This window comes from Mastigoproctus giganteus, chromosome 5 (assembly GCF_048544385.1).
Source record: "Mastigoproctus giganteus isolate SK-2022 chromosome 5, ASM4854438v1, whole genome shotgun sequence".
In the NCBI taxonomy this organism is placed as follows: Eukaryota; Metazoa; Arthropoda; class Arachnida; order Uropygi; family Thelyphonidae; genus Mastigoproctus; species Mastigoproctus giganteus.
The window spans coordinates 105,891,127-105,907,780 of NC_143579.1; the positions used below are offsets into that span (position 1 = coordinate 105,891,127).

The 16,654-nt window shown below is 40.5% G+C and overlaps 1 protein-coding gene across 1 annotated transcript in view; it reads left to right on the plus strand.

The window, feature by feature from the left end:
* The first annotated feature begins 2,065 nt into the window (after positions 1-2,065).
* LOC150085614 (heart- and neural crest derivatives-expressed protein 2-like) overlaps positions 2,066-16,654 on the plus strand; it is a 107,634-nt gene continuing 93,045 nt past the window's right edge. Inside the window, exon 1 of the mRNA XM_090373393.1 lies at positions 2,066-2,617. Within this exon, the coding sequence (XP_090229519.1) occupies positions 2,183-2,617 (435 nt within the window). The 5' untranslated portion in view covers positions 2,066-2,182. The remainder of the gene's footprint in view (positions 2,618-16,654) is intronic.

Here is a 16,654-nt window from a genome sequence, read left to right on the forward strand (position 1 = left end):
AGATAATCCTTCTCCATGAGCGTATGTTCCGAGGCGCCATTGGCCTCGAGTTCGTGTTTATGGATGATAACGCCACACCCCATCGCAGTGGAGCTGTGATATGCTTTTGGAAAGTGAGGACATTGTTCGTATTGATTGGCCTGTGCGTTTTAAATCCCATCGAACACATATGGGACGCTTTGGGGAGACGCTTAGCGGCACGTCCACACAGACACAGACACACACACACACACCAGAAAACGTTCACCAGCTGAAGATGGCGCTGACAGAGGAATGGACGATGTTACCGCAAGAACTTATCAACAACGTTGTTCTAAGTATGGACAGGCGGTGCAAAGCCTGCATCGACATTAGGGGTGGCCATATCTCCAACTAAGGACCTCCTCTTCCCTTTGTTCCATCTTTGGCACTGATACATCTGTATCATGGCAGCCAGTGAGAGAAAATCTTTATTGTACAGTAAAGATACAATAATGTGCCCGCCACAGCCAGGAGGCCTGGGACTTGACAATGATATAGGTAATATAAAAATATGTACAGTATAACAAAAAGATAACATAACATGAAATTAACTTAAAAACGTAGCATTAACCATTCAACAGATATGAGTATATACATAGTTGTGAGGTAGACAGTACACCAAGGTATGTACGCTTTCACATGTACAAGGCACATATTTCAAAAGCTCTGGAAGACAAGCGTTTCGACACAACGATGCTCGCAGAGCCATAACGGAAGCACTTCGCAGTCTTTCGAAAAAATGACTTGCAAGAAGCATTTAATGCGTGGGTACGACGGCGGCAAAAGTGTGTAAAGTTCAAGGGAGAATATTTCGAGAAGGAGAAATGCACAGAAGATTTAGATGACGACAATTAAGATCAGAAAAAGTCTTATATTATTTATGTCATTGCTGTATTAGTGTATAGTTATATTGTCTTATTTATATTAGAAAATGTTATGTTGTCAGTATACAGGTAAAATTAATTGTCAATTAAAATATGAATAGTAACCGCATACTTATTCCTATTTGGGTTTTTAAATTTCGATTGAAAAACAAAATAAAACAATCCAGTCTCAGGAAAAGATCTCGTCAAAGGCGTTAATTTTAAATTATCACACTGCACAATACATATTCGTACACATAATCTATAACAAAATATTATTTTATTGTTATGTTGTTAGCTGTCGACTAACCGTCCTAAAGAAAATTTTTTTCTTTAATGAAAACTCAATGAACTTCGCGGGAACATTTTGGATTTTTTAACAGCCAGATTTCACGAAATGAGCATCTGAAAATTGAGGATCTCTTTTTACTCACAGATTTAATTTAATTGCAGCAATAGTTTACGTTTCACAGCATTCACTATGTTTGTATTTTCAAGCATGTGACTTCTTAGACCACAGAACATATTATGTGCTTATTCGGGAGGTATAAATTCTTCAGTTATTGATATGCTTGCCTACAAAAGAAAAATTCTGACAGGCGATGGGAGAAGAGAAAAAAAGTACTCTGTTCTCACCGAAATACAGCAAGTAATAGTATCAAGAGGGGGTGCTTGCTGATCAGGTGTAAAACACCGTCGCATTCCGTTTCCGCTTTTGCGCTTGTCAGTATGAAGTCAGATTTGGTATAACCGAGGGAGGAGCTCGTAGCGAAGGCGGAGCTGCTTGAGTAGCCACCTTGCAATACCGCGTGCCACTTCTCTTATCTGTCTCCGTCAGCAACATCCGGGTTCCGGGTTCCCTTGGCAACACGCAGGCGACAGCTTCATTCCTCCGCCTCCTACTTCTGCTGGAAGAGAGGTGTGTGACTCCATTGGATGCTATTAAAAGAGTCATTACTTTTTGTTGGAAACGCAGAGACGGCCATCACCACCACACCGATCAAAGCAGTTTCGGTTTTCCACTTGCCCGTACTCGAAAATCCTCCGAACGGAAACCAGAGACGGCGCACGTGCGTCCGACGGACTAACTGCTTCTGGTTTGTATTAAGACAGTGCTAAGTGGTTCCTGCCAGGGTATCATGAGTCTCGTGGGCGGCTACTCACAGCCCTTCCCCGCGTCTCACACACCGGACACTCTATATCCCACCTATTACGCCACTCGTTTTGAACCTCACGCGCCAACAGCAGATCCTTCGTACTTTTCCACCTGGTCGTTCAGCGGGAGTCAAAGTCCAGACATGTCTCCCGCTAGCACCGAATACAGTCCTCCACCATTTGCCCCGAGCCCCGGACAACCTCCGCCCCCTCCGCTACATATCGTCTCTACTCCAGTGAACCATGTCCCCAGTATGGACTACGGAATCTGTGAAATGCCTCCGGGGATTATCAGGGGCGAACGTGTTGTAAAGCGGAGAGTGACGGCGAACAAGAAAGAGAGACGGAGAACTCAGTCTATCAACAACGCCTTCGCAGAATTACGGGACTGTATCCCGAACGTACCGGCCGACACAAAACTCTCAAAAATCAAGACTCTTCGACTGGCCACAAGTTACATTGCATACCTGATGGACTTACTGGCACAAGACGATCCGGCACGAGCGCCTGAAGGAGGCTTCAAAGCTGAGTTAACGAAGAAGTTGGAATCGAGGGAAGAAAGGAGGAAGAAAGAAATCGTAAGTAAGCCATGTTTATTTTATAGTTACTTTTGTGTGTACAAACAGTTCCTCGAAAATTTTCTGCAACCTGACTGCAACTTCATTCTGATACATAACAAAACAAATGACAATAATAACAAAAAAAAAAAAAAAAAAGTAGAAAGCAAGTGATGTTGAAAACTCGTAACATATTCCTCCAGGATACGCAAAGAGGGCCGCCGTAGCCTAGTGGTCAGGCGCGCGGGTGCATAAGTACACGTGCCTTGAGTGACCGGAGTTCAAACCCGTGACTGCTGAATATAGTACTGTTTCTTGTATTCTGTCTATCTTGTGAACTCCTGTGATCGTTTGCTCGTCCCGGAGTATAAACAGAAAATTTAACTTAATTTAATTTTAAATATAGCCTTATTCGTGTTTACCGATGAAAAACTACATACATTAAGTTTATTTTCTCAAGTTCAAAGCTATACATTGAACAGTGTGCATTATTAATAATCAGAAACAAATGTGAGAAAATAGTGATAGTGTTTGGAAAAGTTACCCGTTATTTATCGCCGTAAACCAAGGATTTCGACAATCAGAAAGTGAAAAGTACTGTTCGAATATGCCTGAACTGTCTTGGAACAGCTGAATTTTCTCTAAATACTTCGCCCAGTTATCGCTAACGAACACTCTATAGTGATTATGGCTAATGAAAAACTCTACCTTACAGCTTTTAATGCTTTTACAGTTATGTAATAAGTAAATAAAAATACATTTCAGTTTATTCTCGAAACGGCCGAGGCGGGAAGTGGTTACACATTCATCATGATTCTATATCTATATTATGTGTGGCCAGAATTTTACGGAGTTACAGTTCACAACGTACCGTGCATTTTTTATAGCAACGTACGGGTTTGAACCCGTACGCTGCCACGAAACTTCATTTGCGGCAGCACACGCTAATTGCTAGACCTCGACATGCACTCCAATGAGACATCAACCATTTGATTCTTGCCGTAATACCCTTTTCATTTGCTCCTGGATCGAGTATATTTTCTCTCAGATGTTCTTGTTTGTAAATCTGAAATCACGAGGTGTGATTTCAGATTTACAAACAAAAGACACTCAACTAATTGTTGTGCGGCTCTGTTTTTCAACTTTTAAAGATTCGTGGTGACCAATCAATATGAAAATAATGGTATATGGGTGGCATATGATTTATACTATATATATATATATATATATATATATTTTATTTCAACAAATAACAGGAATCTTCATAAGCGTTGCTGGTCAAGAAAGCGTATTTATGTGCAAGGACCGATATGAAAACCAGGGGTGGAAAATGGTTTTTCAAAACTAAGTGGGGGGCTTTATTTATACTATAGTTTTAGGAAGCGAGACGCAACGCCCAGTAACAACATATAGATGGAACAATAGCTCTGCAGCTAGGGAAAACGACGTCCATCCGAGACGCCTTCCATAGAAACGGAAGGCGTCTCGGGTGGACGTCGGTGAAAGTTTATACTACAGGCGAACGCTTCGGAATTTTACTCTCAAGATCTTAATAAAAAAACATCAGATAACTGAGAACATTAATCAGATACGACCTTAAACAAATTATTAAATACGTTTCGCAAAATGATTAATATTTCAGTTTAGACGAGTATTACACAATAGATTGTCTAGGTTTTTTTTTTATCAGTCAAGATAAGTTTATTTATTTATTTATTAATCTGACAGAAAACGGACAGTATTAGGTTCATATGATTTAAGAAAGTGGTGACTTGCTTTCATGCTCCGCAGCCACTAAATGAAGGCCAAACCTATTTCTTGAACAGTACCGAAAAAGAGAGAGAAGGGAATCGTTAGTTTGCTATTGTCCGGTCTGAGGAGTGAGGTAGCGGAGTGGTCGACGCAAGCGTACTGTTTGAGTTGAATGCGGCTCCAACGTACTGTACCTGACCGCTATATACGGTTAATGATAACATTCTCATTGAATGATTAGATTAGCTCTAAGCTCTTCTGACCCATGGTGATCGTGTCAGAGCACAAAAATGAGTATTTTTCTTTTTTGTTGCTTAATACCAAGAAATTGTAATTTTCTCTTTTGAGTATTTAGCATTATATGATCATTTTATTAGCATTTTTTTTTTTTTTTTTTGCTGTTATAGTCATTGTTAAATGTATATTCACATAATTTACTCGACTTTCAAGGATGCTTTCGACTTATACCCACTGGGAAAAGGCAATACAGTATCCTGTTCTCAAAATATGACTTCATGACTATTTGGTTGCCTCCCACATGAAAAGGCCCAGGCTCCAATCACATCAATGACTGGAACACTCCCAAACGTTTTCTTTGGTTTTTCATTTAATAAAAGGTTATTCTTGAGTAAGTAAATTTTACGAAAATTTTGTAAATTTACAGAAATAATAAACAGACTCATTGTGACCTGAATTGTTGTTGTTTTGGCCATCCTGTAGTATGTTCATTCATAGGATATGCTAGTTCATATATCCTTATCATACACAGTACATTGTCTGCAAGCGAGTGTTCACGAGCCAATCTGCATGTTGTGCGGATAATAATTTACGGAGAAAACACTCTCCCTCCGACTAACAGCATGAACCGACTCTACTGTTATGGAACACGTCGTGAATTGCATTGCATTGACCTAAACAATCCACCCAACTTAGGCCGGACCCGCGTGGGTAGCACAGTTGGTATCATCACCGTCCTCTCCACACCGGATGGAAAAGACGCGGTTTCGATTCCCCTGAATGACGCGAGGAATCTTTATGAGTCTTTCACAACGTGGATGAGTTAGCCGGTCTCAGGCGAGGGTAGCATGGTTTTTTCTCCAGAAAACTCGGTTTTTCGGCGCAATATGGCCTCAGTTGCTGATGCGCCTAAAATCCTATAACAGCCAACGAACTTATGCCAGAGATATTCACTATACCTTTGTTTTTTTTTTAAAATGAAATGTAAACTGACAATTTTCGAGAAGGCATGAAGAAGAGCAGTAATGAATTACAGGACGTTACGTTGAAAACAATTAAAATTAAATTACATTAAACCTTCTGTTTATACTCCGGGGCAACAACAGAAGGCCAGAGGAGGTCACAAGATAGAGAGAGATACAAGTACGTTACCGCATTTTATAGTCATGTTGGACGGAACCACGATTTCACGTTTGCTTCTGCCCTTTCGCTTGACCACTCTGATACGGCTAGTGGCACAGCCAGGAATGTACTATGAGACAACATCTGCAGCACATATTTTCAATAAAAGTACTTGCTTTCCATATCGTTTGATTACGGAATTAGAGGATTTTATTGAGATCAGAATTAAGAGCACAGCAAGAACCCTTTGAGAACAGTATTAAGACAAAACTATACATGGCTATATAACTAGATAACTAGTACAACTAAGGCTGAAAGCTGGAGGTGGACAGACGCCATCCTCCTAGTTCTAGAGCTGCTGTGACCCCGTATACTGATATTACTGGGTGTAGGATCTATCTTCCTGTAACTATATAAATGAAATGTCCATCTAGTCTAGTTCTTAAACACTATTTCCACCTCTGAGTTTAACCATTTTCGAAAAAGTCTTTAATGGAAAGGAAGATTTCGAAATTCACGAAGATAATAATTATTATTATTACTTTGTTTTATGATCTCAAACACTAAAATATTAGAACCGATAGCACTTAGTAGCGGGAACAAGTTGAAGATACTTGTTAACGACTTGAATTTCTGTATATGTAATTTTCAGGAAATACGTGTGAAGAGAAAGTGGAGGGGGGGGGGGATTATAGAAGCCAATTCAGAAGAACAGTGCCCGTGGAAGTATCTAAAGAAAAACGCACGCAGTAAAAACAGTGCGTCTATTAAACAGAGAATGAAGAGACTTTTAAGAGATGGGCCATTAATTAAATTAACTTAACTGCCCTCTTCTGAGTGGAGTCTAGCAGCCTGAGAGAGAAATGTTATGGGGCACCGCAACAGATGGCTGAACAATGTTCCATGGTCGGGGGAATTTCAGATTTATGTACAGTGATTAGCTATTCAGCAGAAAAGTAACGCCGAGAACAAAATAGGAAACCCCAGTTTTTAGACGCAAAGGATATACACTGCTCTACCATTAATATCCGGACACCAGCCTTAGGACAGAAAAGGGCTTTTATTGTGTCATTTAACATTTTGTGCTGAAACCTTTTACTTTTATGACAGCCTTCAATCTTCGCGGCATACTCTCAACCAGCTTTTTATAAATATCAGGTGATATGTTCCTCCATTCGGCCTTTAACGCAGCCACCAGTTCGGCCTTGTTCTTTGGGCGATCTCGACATGCACGTACCCCACAATCCAATATATTCCAAAGTTGCTCGACAGGGTTCAGATCAGCACTCTGGGCTGGCCAATCCAACTTTTCCACACCCATGTCCACAAACCACTCTGTTACAACCCGAGCAGTATGGCATGGCGGGTTGTCTTGCTGATACAGATATGGGCCTTCCCCGAAGTATTGCCATAAAGTTTAAAGTGCATAATTGTCCGGGATGTCCTGGTATTGCACAGAATTCATGGTTTTGTCGATAACGACTAATGGACCCAAGCCAAATCATGAAAAGAGCCCCATACCATGACACTGCTTCCACCAAACTTCACTGTTGGGAGGATACAATCAGGAAGGCTGTTTCCTTGGCACTGGCCACACCCAGGAACAGCCATCAGAGTGGTACAGTGCGAACCTCGACTCGTCTGTCCACAGGACCGTTTTCCACTGCTCTACAGTCCAGGATTCGCGCTCTTTACACCATATTAATCGGCGTCTAGCATTTGTTGAGGTGTTCAATTCTGTTGAACTGTTGAGGTAATTCTGTTGAATGTGTCATCTTAAATGACCACTTTTTGCAATTGCCTGTTCGAAGCCCAGTGTGCATCTTTATAGCAGGGTCTGTGACGTTAGCATTAGTAGAGGCACATGATGCAAGAAAGCAAGCTTATGCAGCATCAGCCAAAAAAAAAACAAAAAAAAAAATCTCCCATTTCACCCCTCCGTTCGTTCCAAATACCTGTCCAGCCCAGCTTTAAATTTATTTAGGCTATCAACTTCCACAACAAAGTATGAAAGTCTGTTCTACCAACCAACTACCCGCTGGCTAAAGGCAAACTTCCGCACATCTATCCTACATCTGCCTTTCCTCAATTTGAATTTATGCCCTCTCAGGTGATTATTCTGAGCAAGAGGAAGAATCCCATCAGCATTGAGCATGCTCAAACCATTCTATGCTTTATACATCTCAATCAGATCACCTCGCAGGTGTCTAGTCTCCAGACAATGTACTTTGCAAAACTTAAGCCTTTCTTCGTAAGAGCAACCCTTTGTTCCATTCACTAATCTTGTTGCCCTTCTCTACACTCGTTCCAACAACTATACATCTTTCTTAAAATGAGGCCTCCAGACCTATATACAGTACTCAAGGTGTGTCCTGACCATTGCCTTATACAAGGGCATAATCATCTCCTTATCCCTGCTAGATAACGTGTTGCATGTATAGGATCTGTTTCTCCATCCATGGAAGGGTGTCCGAATATTAATGGTAGGTAGTGTATTTGTGATATACTTATACCAAGAGAGTTTAGAAGTCGGAGCATCCCTAATAGAGATGATATTATCTACAAATCTGAGTGTCGTCCAAGGTAAGCATATGATCAGAAGATTCCTTTTTGCGAGATAGAAGGTTTAGAAGGTTTGAAATTAAGCTTTTTTTGCCCCCACTGGAGAATTACCTGGATATCGGCATTTAAGGAATTGATAGTGTAATTTGAGGAGTTGTAGCTGTTTGTGCGGGGCTAAGTTTCTCAAACCTAGCAGGAATGTGGAATGCAACGTGCTATCTATTATCGGCAAAATTACGGATAGGATTTTCAGTACATGGATAAAGGTCATTAATATACAAATTCAAATTATTATATTAGGGCCACCCGTAATTTCTTACATATACCCGTATACGTATTATGTCTGTAAATTGTGTGTGTTTTATGGTCGAATTGCCTGTTTTGCTGGACGAAAAAAACCTGTTTCTGGGGAGAAAACCTTGCTATCTACGCTTGAGACCGACTATCTCAGCCACTCCGAGTGAAAAAAGCCCATTACAAAGTTCCTCGCGTCATCGACGGGATTCGAACCCGGGTCTTTTCCACCCGGTGTAGGGAGGAACGGTGACGATACCACTGTGCTACTGCGCAGACGGTCATTAATATACACAAGACGAAAAAGAGTGGGAGAACGAACTGAACCTTGGGGAACACCAGCATTAGTGGAGAGTTAGAATACAGAGAGTCGTCTATCTACCGCTGCTGGCAGTGAGCAGTCAGAGTCAATTGGATATTCAATTAAAAAAAAAAAAAAAAAAAAAACAGTTCGTAGTCCATAAGACGGAAACTTATTTAGAAGACCTTTACGCCAAACAAGATCAAAGCCTTGAAAATGTCAAAAGAAACTGCTTGAGTTTCACCAAACTTTCCCATTGAATTTATCCATAGAGGGGTAACATAAGCCAATATATCACTAGTGGATCAACATTAAAAGGTTCCATATTGGCTATCACTCATCACATGGAAAGTTTCAAGATAGTTTAGGAGTTGGAGGTTAATGGATTTCTCTATTACGTTAGAAAGAATAGAAGTAAGTGAGGATGGGTTGATAATTACGGCTGTTCAAAATTCTTCTGACATCCTTTGGACGGAAGACCTCAGGAGGCATTCAGTGGAGTGCACTGGAAATGGTAGAAGGTGGTGTACCAATATCATTGATACAAGAGTTAGCAGAAAAGTATAATGCTAGCAGGTCGGCTTTATCTTTAGCTGAGGTGGCAATAGAACTATCAATAGAACTATCAGAATAATCCAATATAAGAAGAAGAAGAACTGTTTATTATATACAGAAAGCACATTGCTGTATACAACTCCCTTCACGGCTGCAAGCCAGGGGTTTACATAAAAGAAATCACACAACATTAAAAAAAAAAAAAAGCATTATGACTCCTGAAAGGTTTGAACACTAGGATGATAGATTCAAGGCAGTAATGAATAGGTCTCCAGGAGCAGGTTCTAATGTCCTCTGACGTGGTCCTGGGAAGGAAGTCGACCGAGTACTTTCTGCCTATATTCCTTGTCGACTGCGAATTTGTAGAAGTCGCCGTCCAAGGATTGTATGTCTTGCAGCATTTGCACGGGTAGGAATCGATCAAAAGCTTTAACCGGTTTGGAATGGCCTGTAGGATTGGATTAGCCCTAACACTTGGGACCGGGATCCTTCATCCGCAGTTAGCCCAGAAATCTGGTACTGAAATAATGAGGACCATCATTTTGATGGCAAAGACGAATCTTCTCTCGTGAATGATGGCCGGAAGATGTCTGATGTTCAGAGTTGCCGCCATCTGGGTGGTCCTTGGTGTAGGGGGAAGCCGAAATTTCCATATGGCCCACTTCAGTAGCCAGAATTCCCCCGCGAAAATCCGTCTAAGATGGGTCGTAGCAGTTGAAGTCCAGACTTCGGCGCCACAGAGTATGACCGGATAAACACATGTCTTAATATATCTGCACCCAACAGCCTGGTCATGGACGTGCATTAGTTGTTGTTTAATCATCCAACGGAGTCCACAGAACTTTATTTGCAAGTGGTCTATGTGTGGTAGAAAGGAGAGCTTTTGATCAAAAATAACGCCCAGATCTGTATGTTATCGGACGGCAGAAATTGCGCATCCTCTTAAAATGGGTTGTACTATTGTTGGGCTCCGTTTGAGAAAGTCAACTGTTTTGACTTCTCAGGATTGATTTGAAGTCCGAAACCGAAGAGGAAGGCCTCAAGATTCCGGATTTTATGAAGGATTAAGGTATTGATGTATTCAGCAATGTCTCCAGGGCTGATGGGAGTAAACAGTTTTATGTCATCGGCAAAGGTGAGGATGTCAGTTCGGCCTGTCACAAATGGCAAGAGAACAAGATTCCGGACAGGACTCCGCCTTGTGGGACTCCAGCTGTAATAGTCCTGGTATAGCGCAGATTGCCATCGCGAACAATAATGGTCCTGTTCTCCAGCATTGTCTGAATAAACCAGAGCACGTCTCCACCAATGAGGTAATAATACTCACGTAGTAGCTTTGCCAATGCGTGAACGGATACGGAATCAAATGCTGCCTGGACGTCGATATACGTAACGGTGATTTCCGAACGAGGATCTTGGTAATGGTGGTGACTAGATTTGTAGCAGTGGATCTTGACCGGGTAGCATAGTGGATCTGCGGTAGCTGTTGTGGCATAATTTGGATGGTTAATGTTCTTAGAAGATATTTCTCAAAGAGCTTTAATAGGCATGATGCAGAGGAAATTGGACGGAAGTGACTGGGCTGAGAAGCACAACGTGTTTTCGGTAGCGGTCTTACTAGATAGACATGCCACATAGGAGGGAAAAAATTTTGATTAAGGATCTTGTTAAATAACTACAGGATAGGATCAACAACAAATGTACTGAGGCCTACAAGAATATGTGGACATGTGTTTTTGTAAAGGGCGGCTCCTAGAACGTCTGTTCAACTCCGTCTCGTCTCTCTGTAAAGAACAGTATCACTACAAATGGGCCAGATATGTGTGTGGCGTAGGTTTGTGTGTATTATGTGTGTGTTCTGCTGTTCTGTTCTGGTCTGGCCTCTTGGCTACCTAGAAGCATCAGTCACCTGGACAGATGATTCGGGGTACTCGTCCACACCATGGGAAGGTGGGCCAGTCCCAGTAAAACACGTACCGTCTGAAAAGAGACTCTGACTCACCTGATGTTGTCAAAAGGTGAGCCAGGTTCCTCTGGGGAGCCCATTCCAGAGGAAGAGAGGAAGAAAAAAAAATCTCATAGTGTAATTAAAAAAAAAAGAAAGAGAGAGAGAGAGAGAGAGACAGAGAAAAGCTACACTAGTGGAAAGCGGGGGGTTAGGAATGAGGGGGGAAAAGTACGCTAGTGCAGAGCGCGAAGAGAAAATGAGAAAAAAATAATAATAAAGAAATAAAAAATAATAAACAAAATAAATAAATAAAAAAAATAATAACTAATAAAATAAAAACAAATATAAATAATTAATACTTTTAGATTAGTAAAAAAAATTTAAGCTGTTGTCTGGGGATCCAGCGTAGCCTGCGTCCACACAAGAATAATTTCACTGACACGATTTGCGAAAACATTGACATGGGAAGATTTAAAACGGTAATCCAACCAGGGAAAAGAAGTACGGTATAGAAATCTCGCAGGATCATCTCTTTCCACATTCTTGTAATGCCAAACAAACACGAGGCTAATAATGTTCACGAGAGAGGAGCTCCATTGGAGAAGAGACCATCGTTAAGTTGTGATGTGAGGTGGTCTCTTGAGGAATACTCACTTCGACCATGCACTTGGAAGAGGTGTTTGTGAGAAAAAAAGATTGAGTGTTGGCTTGAGGTTAGGATTTTGTGGTATTCTGGTAAGTAAATGAAAATCTATGCGAGGTCATTGGTAACTGCAAAAGCCCCAGCATCTTACTTACCTGGGTCCATGTAAAATCTGAAAACTGAAGGCAGCTGGAGTTATGAACATTAAAATTTATAAGGAAAATTACGTCACTGTTAGGAAACTTGGACTGGAAGAAAGTCGAATTTCAAAGAAAGGAAGTCAAAGAGTTCAAATGATTAGTGGAATCGGGTGATCGATAGAAGCAACTGTTGAATTTGACAGGATGGGGTAGAGAGATTTTATGCCAAAGAAGATCGAAAAGATGAGATTCCGAATTACAGTACTAAGTCTTTAACGAGGAATATCAGGGTAGACATATTCACAAGTACCAACTTTGAAGCGAAAGGACTCGCACAACGAATAATTAGATCTGAGATGAGAAGCGGTTAAAAAAACCAATAATTGAGATTCTGTCCGAAAAAATTAAGTGTGACTTGGCACACTGTGAGTGGAAATGAACATCACTGAAATTGGGACCGAGACCATGTCTATTTGTGAACTGAACAAGGAAGTGTTTGCGAGGTTTAGATCTTTTCTCAGATAAGTTTATTCTATTAGTTTGACTATTCATGATGTATTCAGTATTGAGGAAAGGTGGGCCATGTATGGTGTACACAGTAAGAATATACAGAGCTCCTTAAAGTGGCCGCGATAATGTCCCGAGCATACGCACATCTGGCAGGGTAGACGCAACGAGATTATATACTAGCTGATCCGGATGGCTCCTAGAGAGTTACCAATAAGTTCGATCTGGTGGACCATCTAGTGGCCAACCTGCGAACACCGTTTTAGAGCTATACCCTCGAAATGTAAGGAAGAATGGATCTCGCCATGACGCCCATCATAATCACAAAAGACATCATACTGCATGATGGAAGAGATGGGGGTTTTCTGAACATGTGGCACATTCCAAGACTATCGGAATGAAATATCTCTCCCTTCATGGTACATTTATGCTGCCCATAAATGCATTCTGACCAGACCATACTCGTAAAACATTAATAAGAACAAGTACATCCGTAAAAATAAAAATATCTTATTGTCTGATCCAGGTCGTACCAAACCTTATTATATTCTATGGAAAATGATTTCCAAGTTAAGCTGTTTGGCTACGCTTTCCAGGAATCTTTATCGCATAACTCTAAAGATACTTGTTAGTTATCACGACCACACATATACGAGTACAAATTTTCTTGTAATGCTAGGAAACAGGCCTATTAGAAAACTGATGACAACCGGCTGTGTCTAGTATGAGGTCCCTAGCGTTATCAAGATTTCTTCCTCAATGACTTTTTTTTTATATATAGCTGGTAAGGAGGGGGAGATTGTTAACTTTCACTCCCACAGTGAAGGTTAGCAATCTTCCAACCAATCTGGATAAAAGATGTATATGACTTGAAATATCAGGTTCGTTCATACTATTGGTATTTTTTAATAAACAGCATTTAATAAAATTGATTAGATTTAATTAATTACTGGTTAATTAATTAGTTCCATCCTTTTCATATATTTCCGAAATTTTCAACCTGAATAAAGTTGGTGCCAAATTAAAGAACTATCTTCTATTCTCTCAACCCTTAACCCCAGTAAAATACTAAGGTTTAAATAATCTCTCGTGTTGAATTACCATAAAAACGGCTTCAGGGTAGAATAACAGCTGCACAATTCACACTCATTTGAAAAGGTCCGAGTTCGATTCCAGTTACAGAACGGAGAACCTACTGATGGTCTTTCCATTCGAGGCCAAGCTAACCAGTCTCAAGACAGAGGTATAACGTCTTTTAGAGGATATTTTCATTTTTTTTTCTTTTTTTTATACCGCAAACAAGCAAACACGGGCCCATGACAGTTTTTTTTTTGTTGTTGTTGAGTTTGTCGTTGTAATCTAGCCAACAACAACAAACCCTTTACCAGCTCTCGTAGGTAGCATGGTCAGTAGGATCGCCGTCCTTCCCACAGGACGGCAATCCTGCCAAAATACCCGAGTATTTTGGCAGGGCACGTTTTGAAAAAGACCCATAAAAATTCCTCCCGTCGATGACGGGAGGAATTTTTATGGGTCTTTTTCACAACGTGGTTGAGTTAGTCAGTCTCACAGGAGGGTAACATGGTTTTTTCTCCCGTAAACTCGGGTTTTTCGTCCAGCAAACAGAAAATCGACCTCAGAACACATTCAATTTACAGACAATATACACGGAGCAACATGGCCTTAGTCGCTGATGCTGATAAAACCCAGTAACAACAAACAACAACTCTCTACCATTAAGAAGGAATCCAGCTTGGATACTGAAGTTACCGGAAAAGATGAGAGTAGGGTGTAGATGAATTACTTAATTAAATTAATATTATATACAATTTTTTTTTTTTTAGCTATGAGCTTAAGTTTTGTGACAATTATCTTAAGTCAGCCAAAGCTTAAAATGAATTACAAGCTTCTAATTCACCTTTTATTCCGCTTGGTTTAATGCAAGAAATGTGAAGGATTAAAAGCTAAGAACCAGAAACAAACTTACTTCTCTCAGAAAGATCACAATTAGAATGAATGTAGCCTTCATTGGGAGGGGTAAGTTTAGCTACATTCAGCATGAGGACGGGAAATCGAAAACTCTTCGTTCGAGCGCCTGACTTCTTTTTTTTTTTTTTTTTTCTTTTTTTTGGTTTAATTGATTTTTAAGTAGAATGACATTCTACCATGCAGAGGCGCACATTCGTCAGGAGAGTAAGTTTCTAGTTTTTTTTTATTTTTCACATTTCTTTGGTTAAACCAAGCAGAATAAGAGTTGAGTTTTGTAAAGCATGTGAAATGTTTTCTGAATTAAGATTAGATTTATTAAAAGAATATTAATTGAATGCGAAAAACAGCAGGTCAAAATAGCATGTAAAACTTAATGTTTTCTTGTCTTATGAAACATTTTTATTTCTGATCTATATGGATCCTTAGAGGCCCATAATGAGTGGGCTCAGTAGTGTTCGGCGTGTCCAGTGAATATTACCCATCTTCGAGATTATTGAAAGGTTTCCTTTAAAAAGTTATGCAGTGTTACAATGGGAACATACAGCTACGGAAATTAGTGTCTGAAGGATTGTCCAGAAAAAATTTGAGATCCGTTGTTTTTAAGTAGAGTTTCTTAACCGTTTTGTAGAGTCACCCCCTTTCAATTTGCTCTACCATCTCTTCCCATATACTAGTTTCAAAATTTGTAAATGAAATGCATGATCAGGATACTGAATTCCGAAAAGACTGTTGTTTAAAGGTACAATTTTGCCCATTAAATCAGTCTGAAGCAAGTAAAGAAAAATGTGTATTTTGGGAGGCCTTCTCGCCTCCCTTGGATCATTTCCTCACCAACCGTAAGGGGGCAAGACTCTGGTTTTCAATCCGTTCTTAAAAATCTTCGCCAAGTAGTGCTTAAGCGAAACGTCTCTACTAATTACTGAAGCATCTTTTTTATTGCTATTCTTTCACACAAATAGATTAATGAATATCGGATTAACGAGTACAGAGACAGTGTTGGTAACTATGTATATATACATTTTTTTTTTTTTTTTTTTGATTTGGTAGTTGTTGGCGCATCGGCTTCTGTGGCCATATTGCACCTCCCAAGGTTTTTGCAGTACTTTGATCCAAGCCCGAGGCGCGAATCGAACCCGCGACCTTTGGGTTGCCAAGCAGGTACTTTACCCACTCGGCTAGCCCGGTCGGCATATATACATTCAAAAATATCCCAGAATTTTGCTATAAAAGTTTATTCAGTGAATAGTTGGGCTTACTAACCTAATCACCTTCAAAGTATCTTCCTTCTGCGCGAACGCACACACACACACACAAACTTGTTCCAATGGTCTTCCCAAACTTTGCAACATTCTTTAAAAGTTGGGGGGGGGGGGTTTGGCGCGCGTAGGCCTGCTTCAATATTTTCTTTGATGATCATCTACTGCAGCAAAACGACGATCCCGAAGCACCATTTTCAGTTTAGGACAGCCAGAAGTCAGTCGGGGAGTAGGGTGGCTGCTTCGTGACTAATTTTTTTAGCATTTCAGTTCTTGGCAATTCAGCCAAGAACTGCTGAATTGCCATCGCCGTGAGACTGGACGCATTGTCACGGTGCTGGATGCAGCCATCCTTCCGTTTTGGAGGTCGTCTTCGCCTCACATTCTCACTCAAACGTGTCGAACCTTAACGTAGTAAGCAGCAGTAATGCTTCTCCTCCTATTCACAAATTCGTGGTGCACGCTATGCCCTCATCATTGAAAAAAAACAAAATAAAAAAAAAAAAAAAACGATCAGCATGACTTTGAAATTGGCTTTTTTTTTTTTTTGGCGAAACTACTTGGGCCGTGGGGACATTTTTGTTTACCGTTCGGATGAGTATACCTTGGTCTGCGGGTTGTACACGAACACCCAACGCTCATCCCCAGCGACCACTTTTCTAACTTCTTTTAGCTTGCTAACATCAAGAACTTGATGTTAGCAAGCTTCAAGAAGTAGTGTCAAACTGCGACATTCCGCAATAAATTAGCTG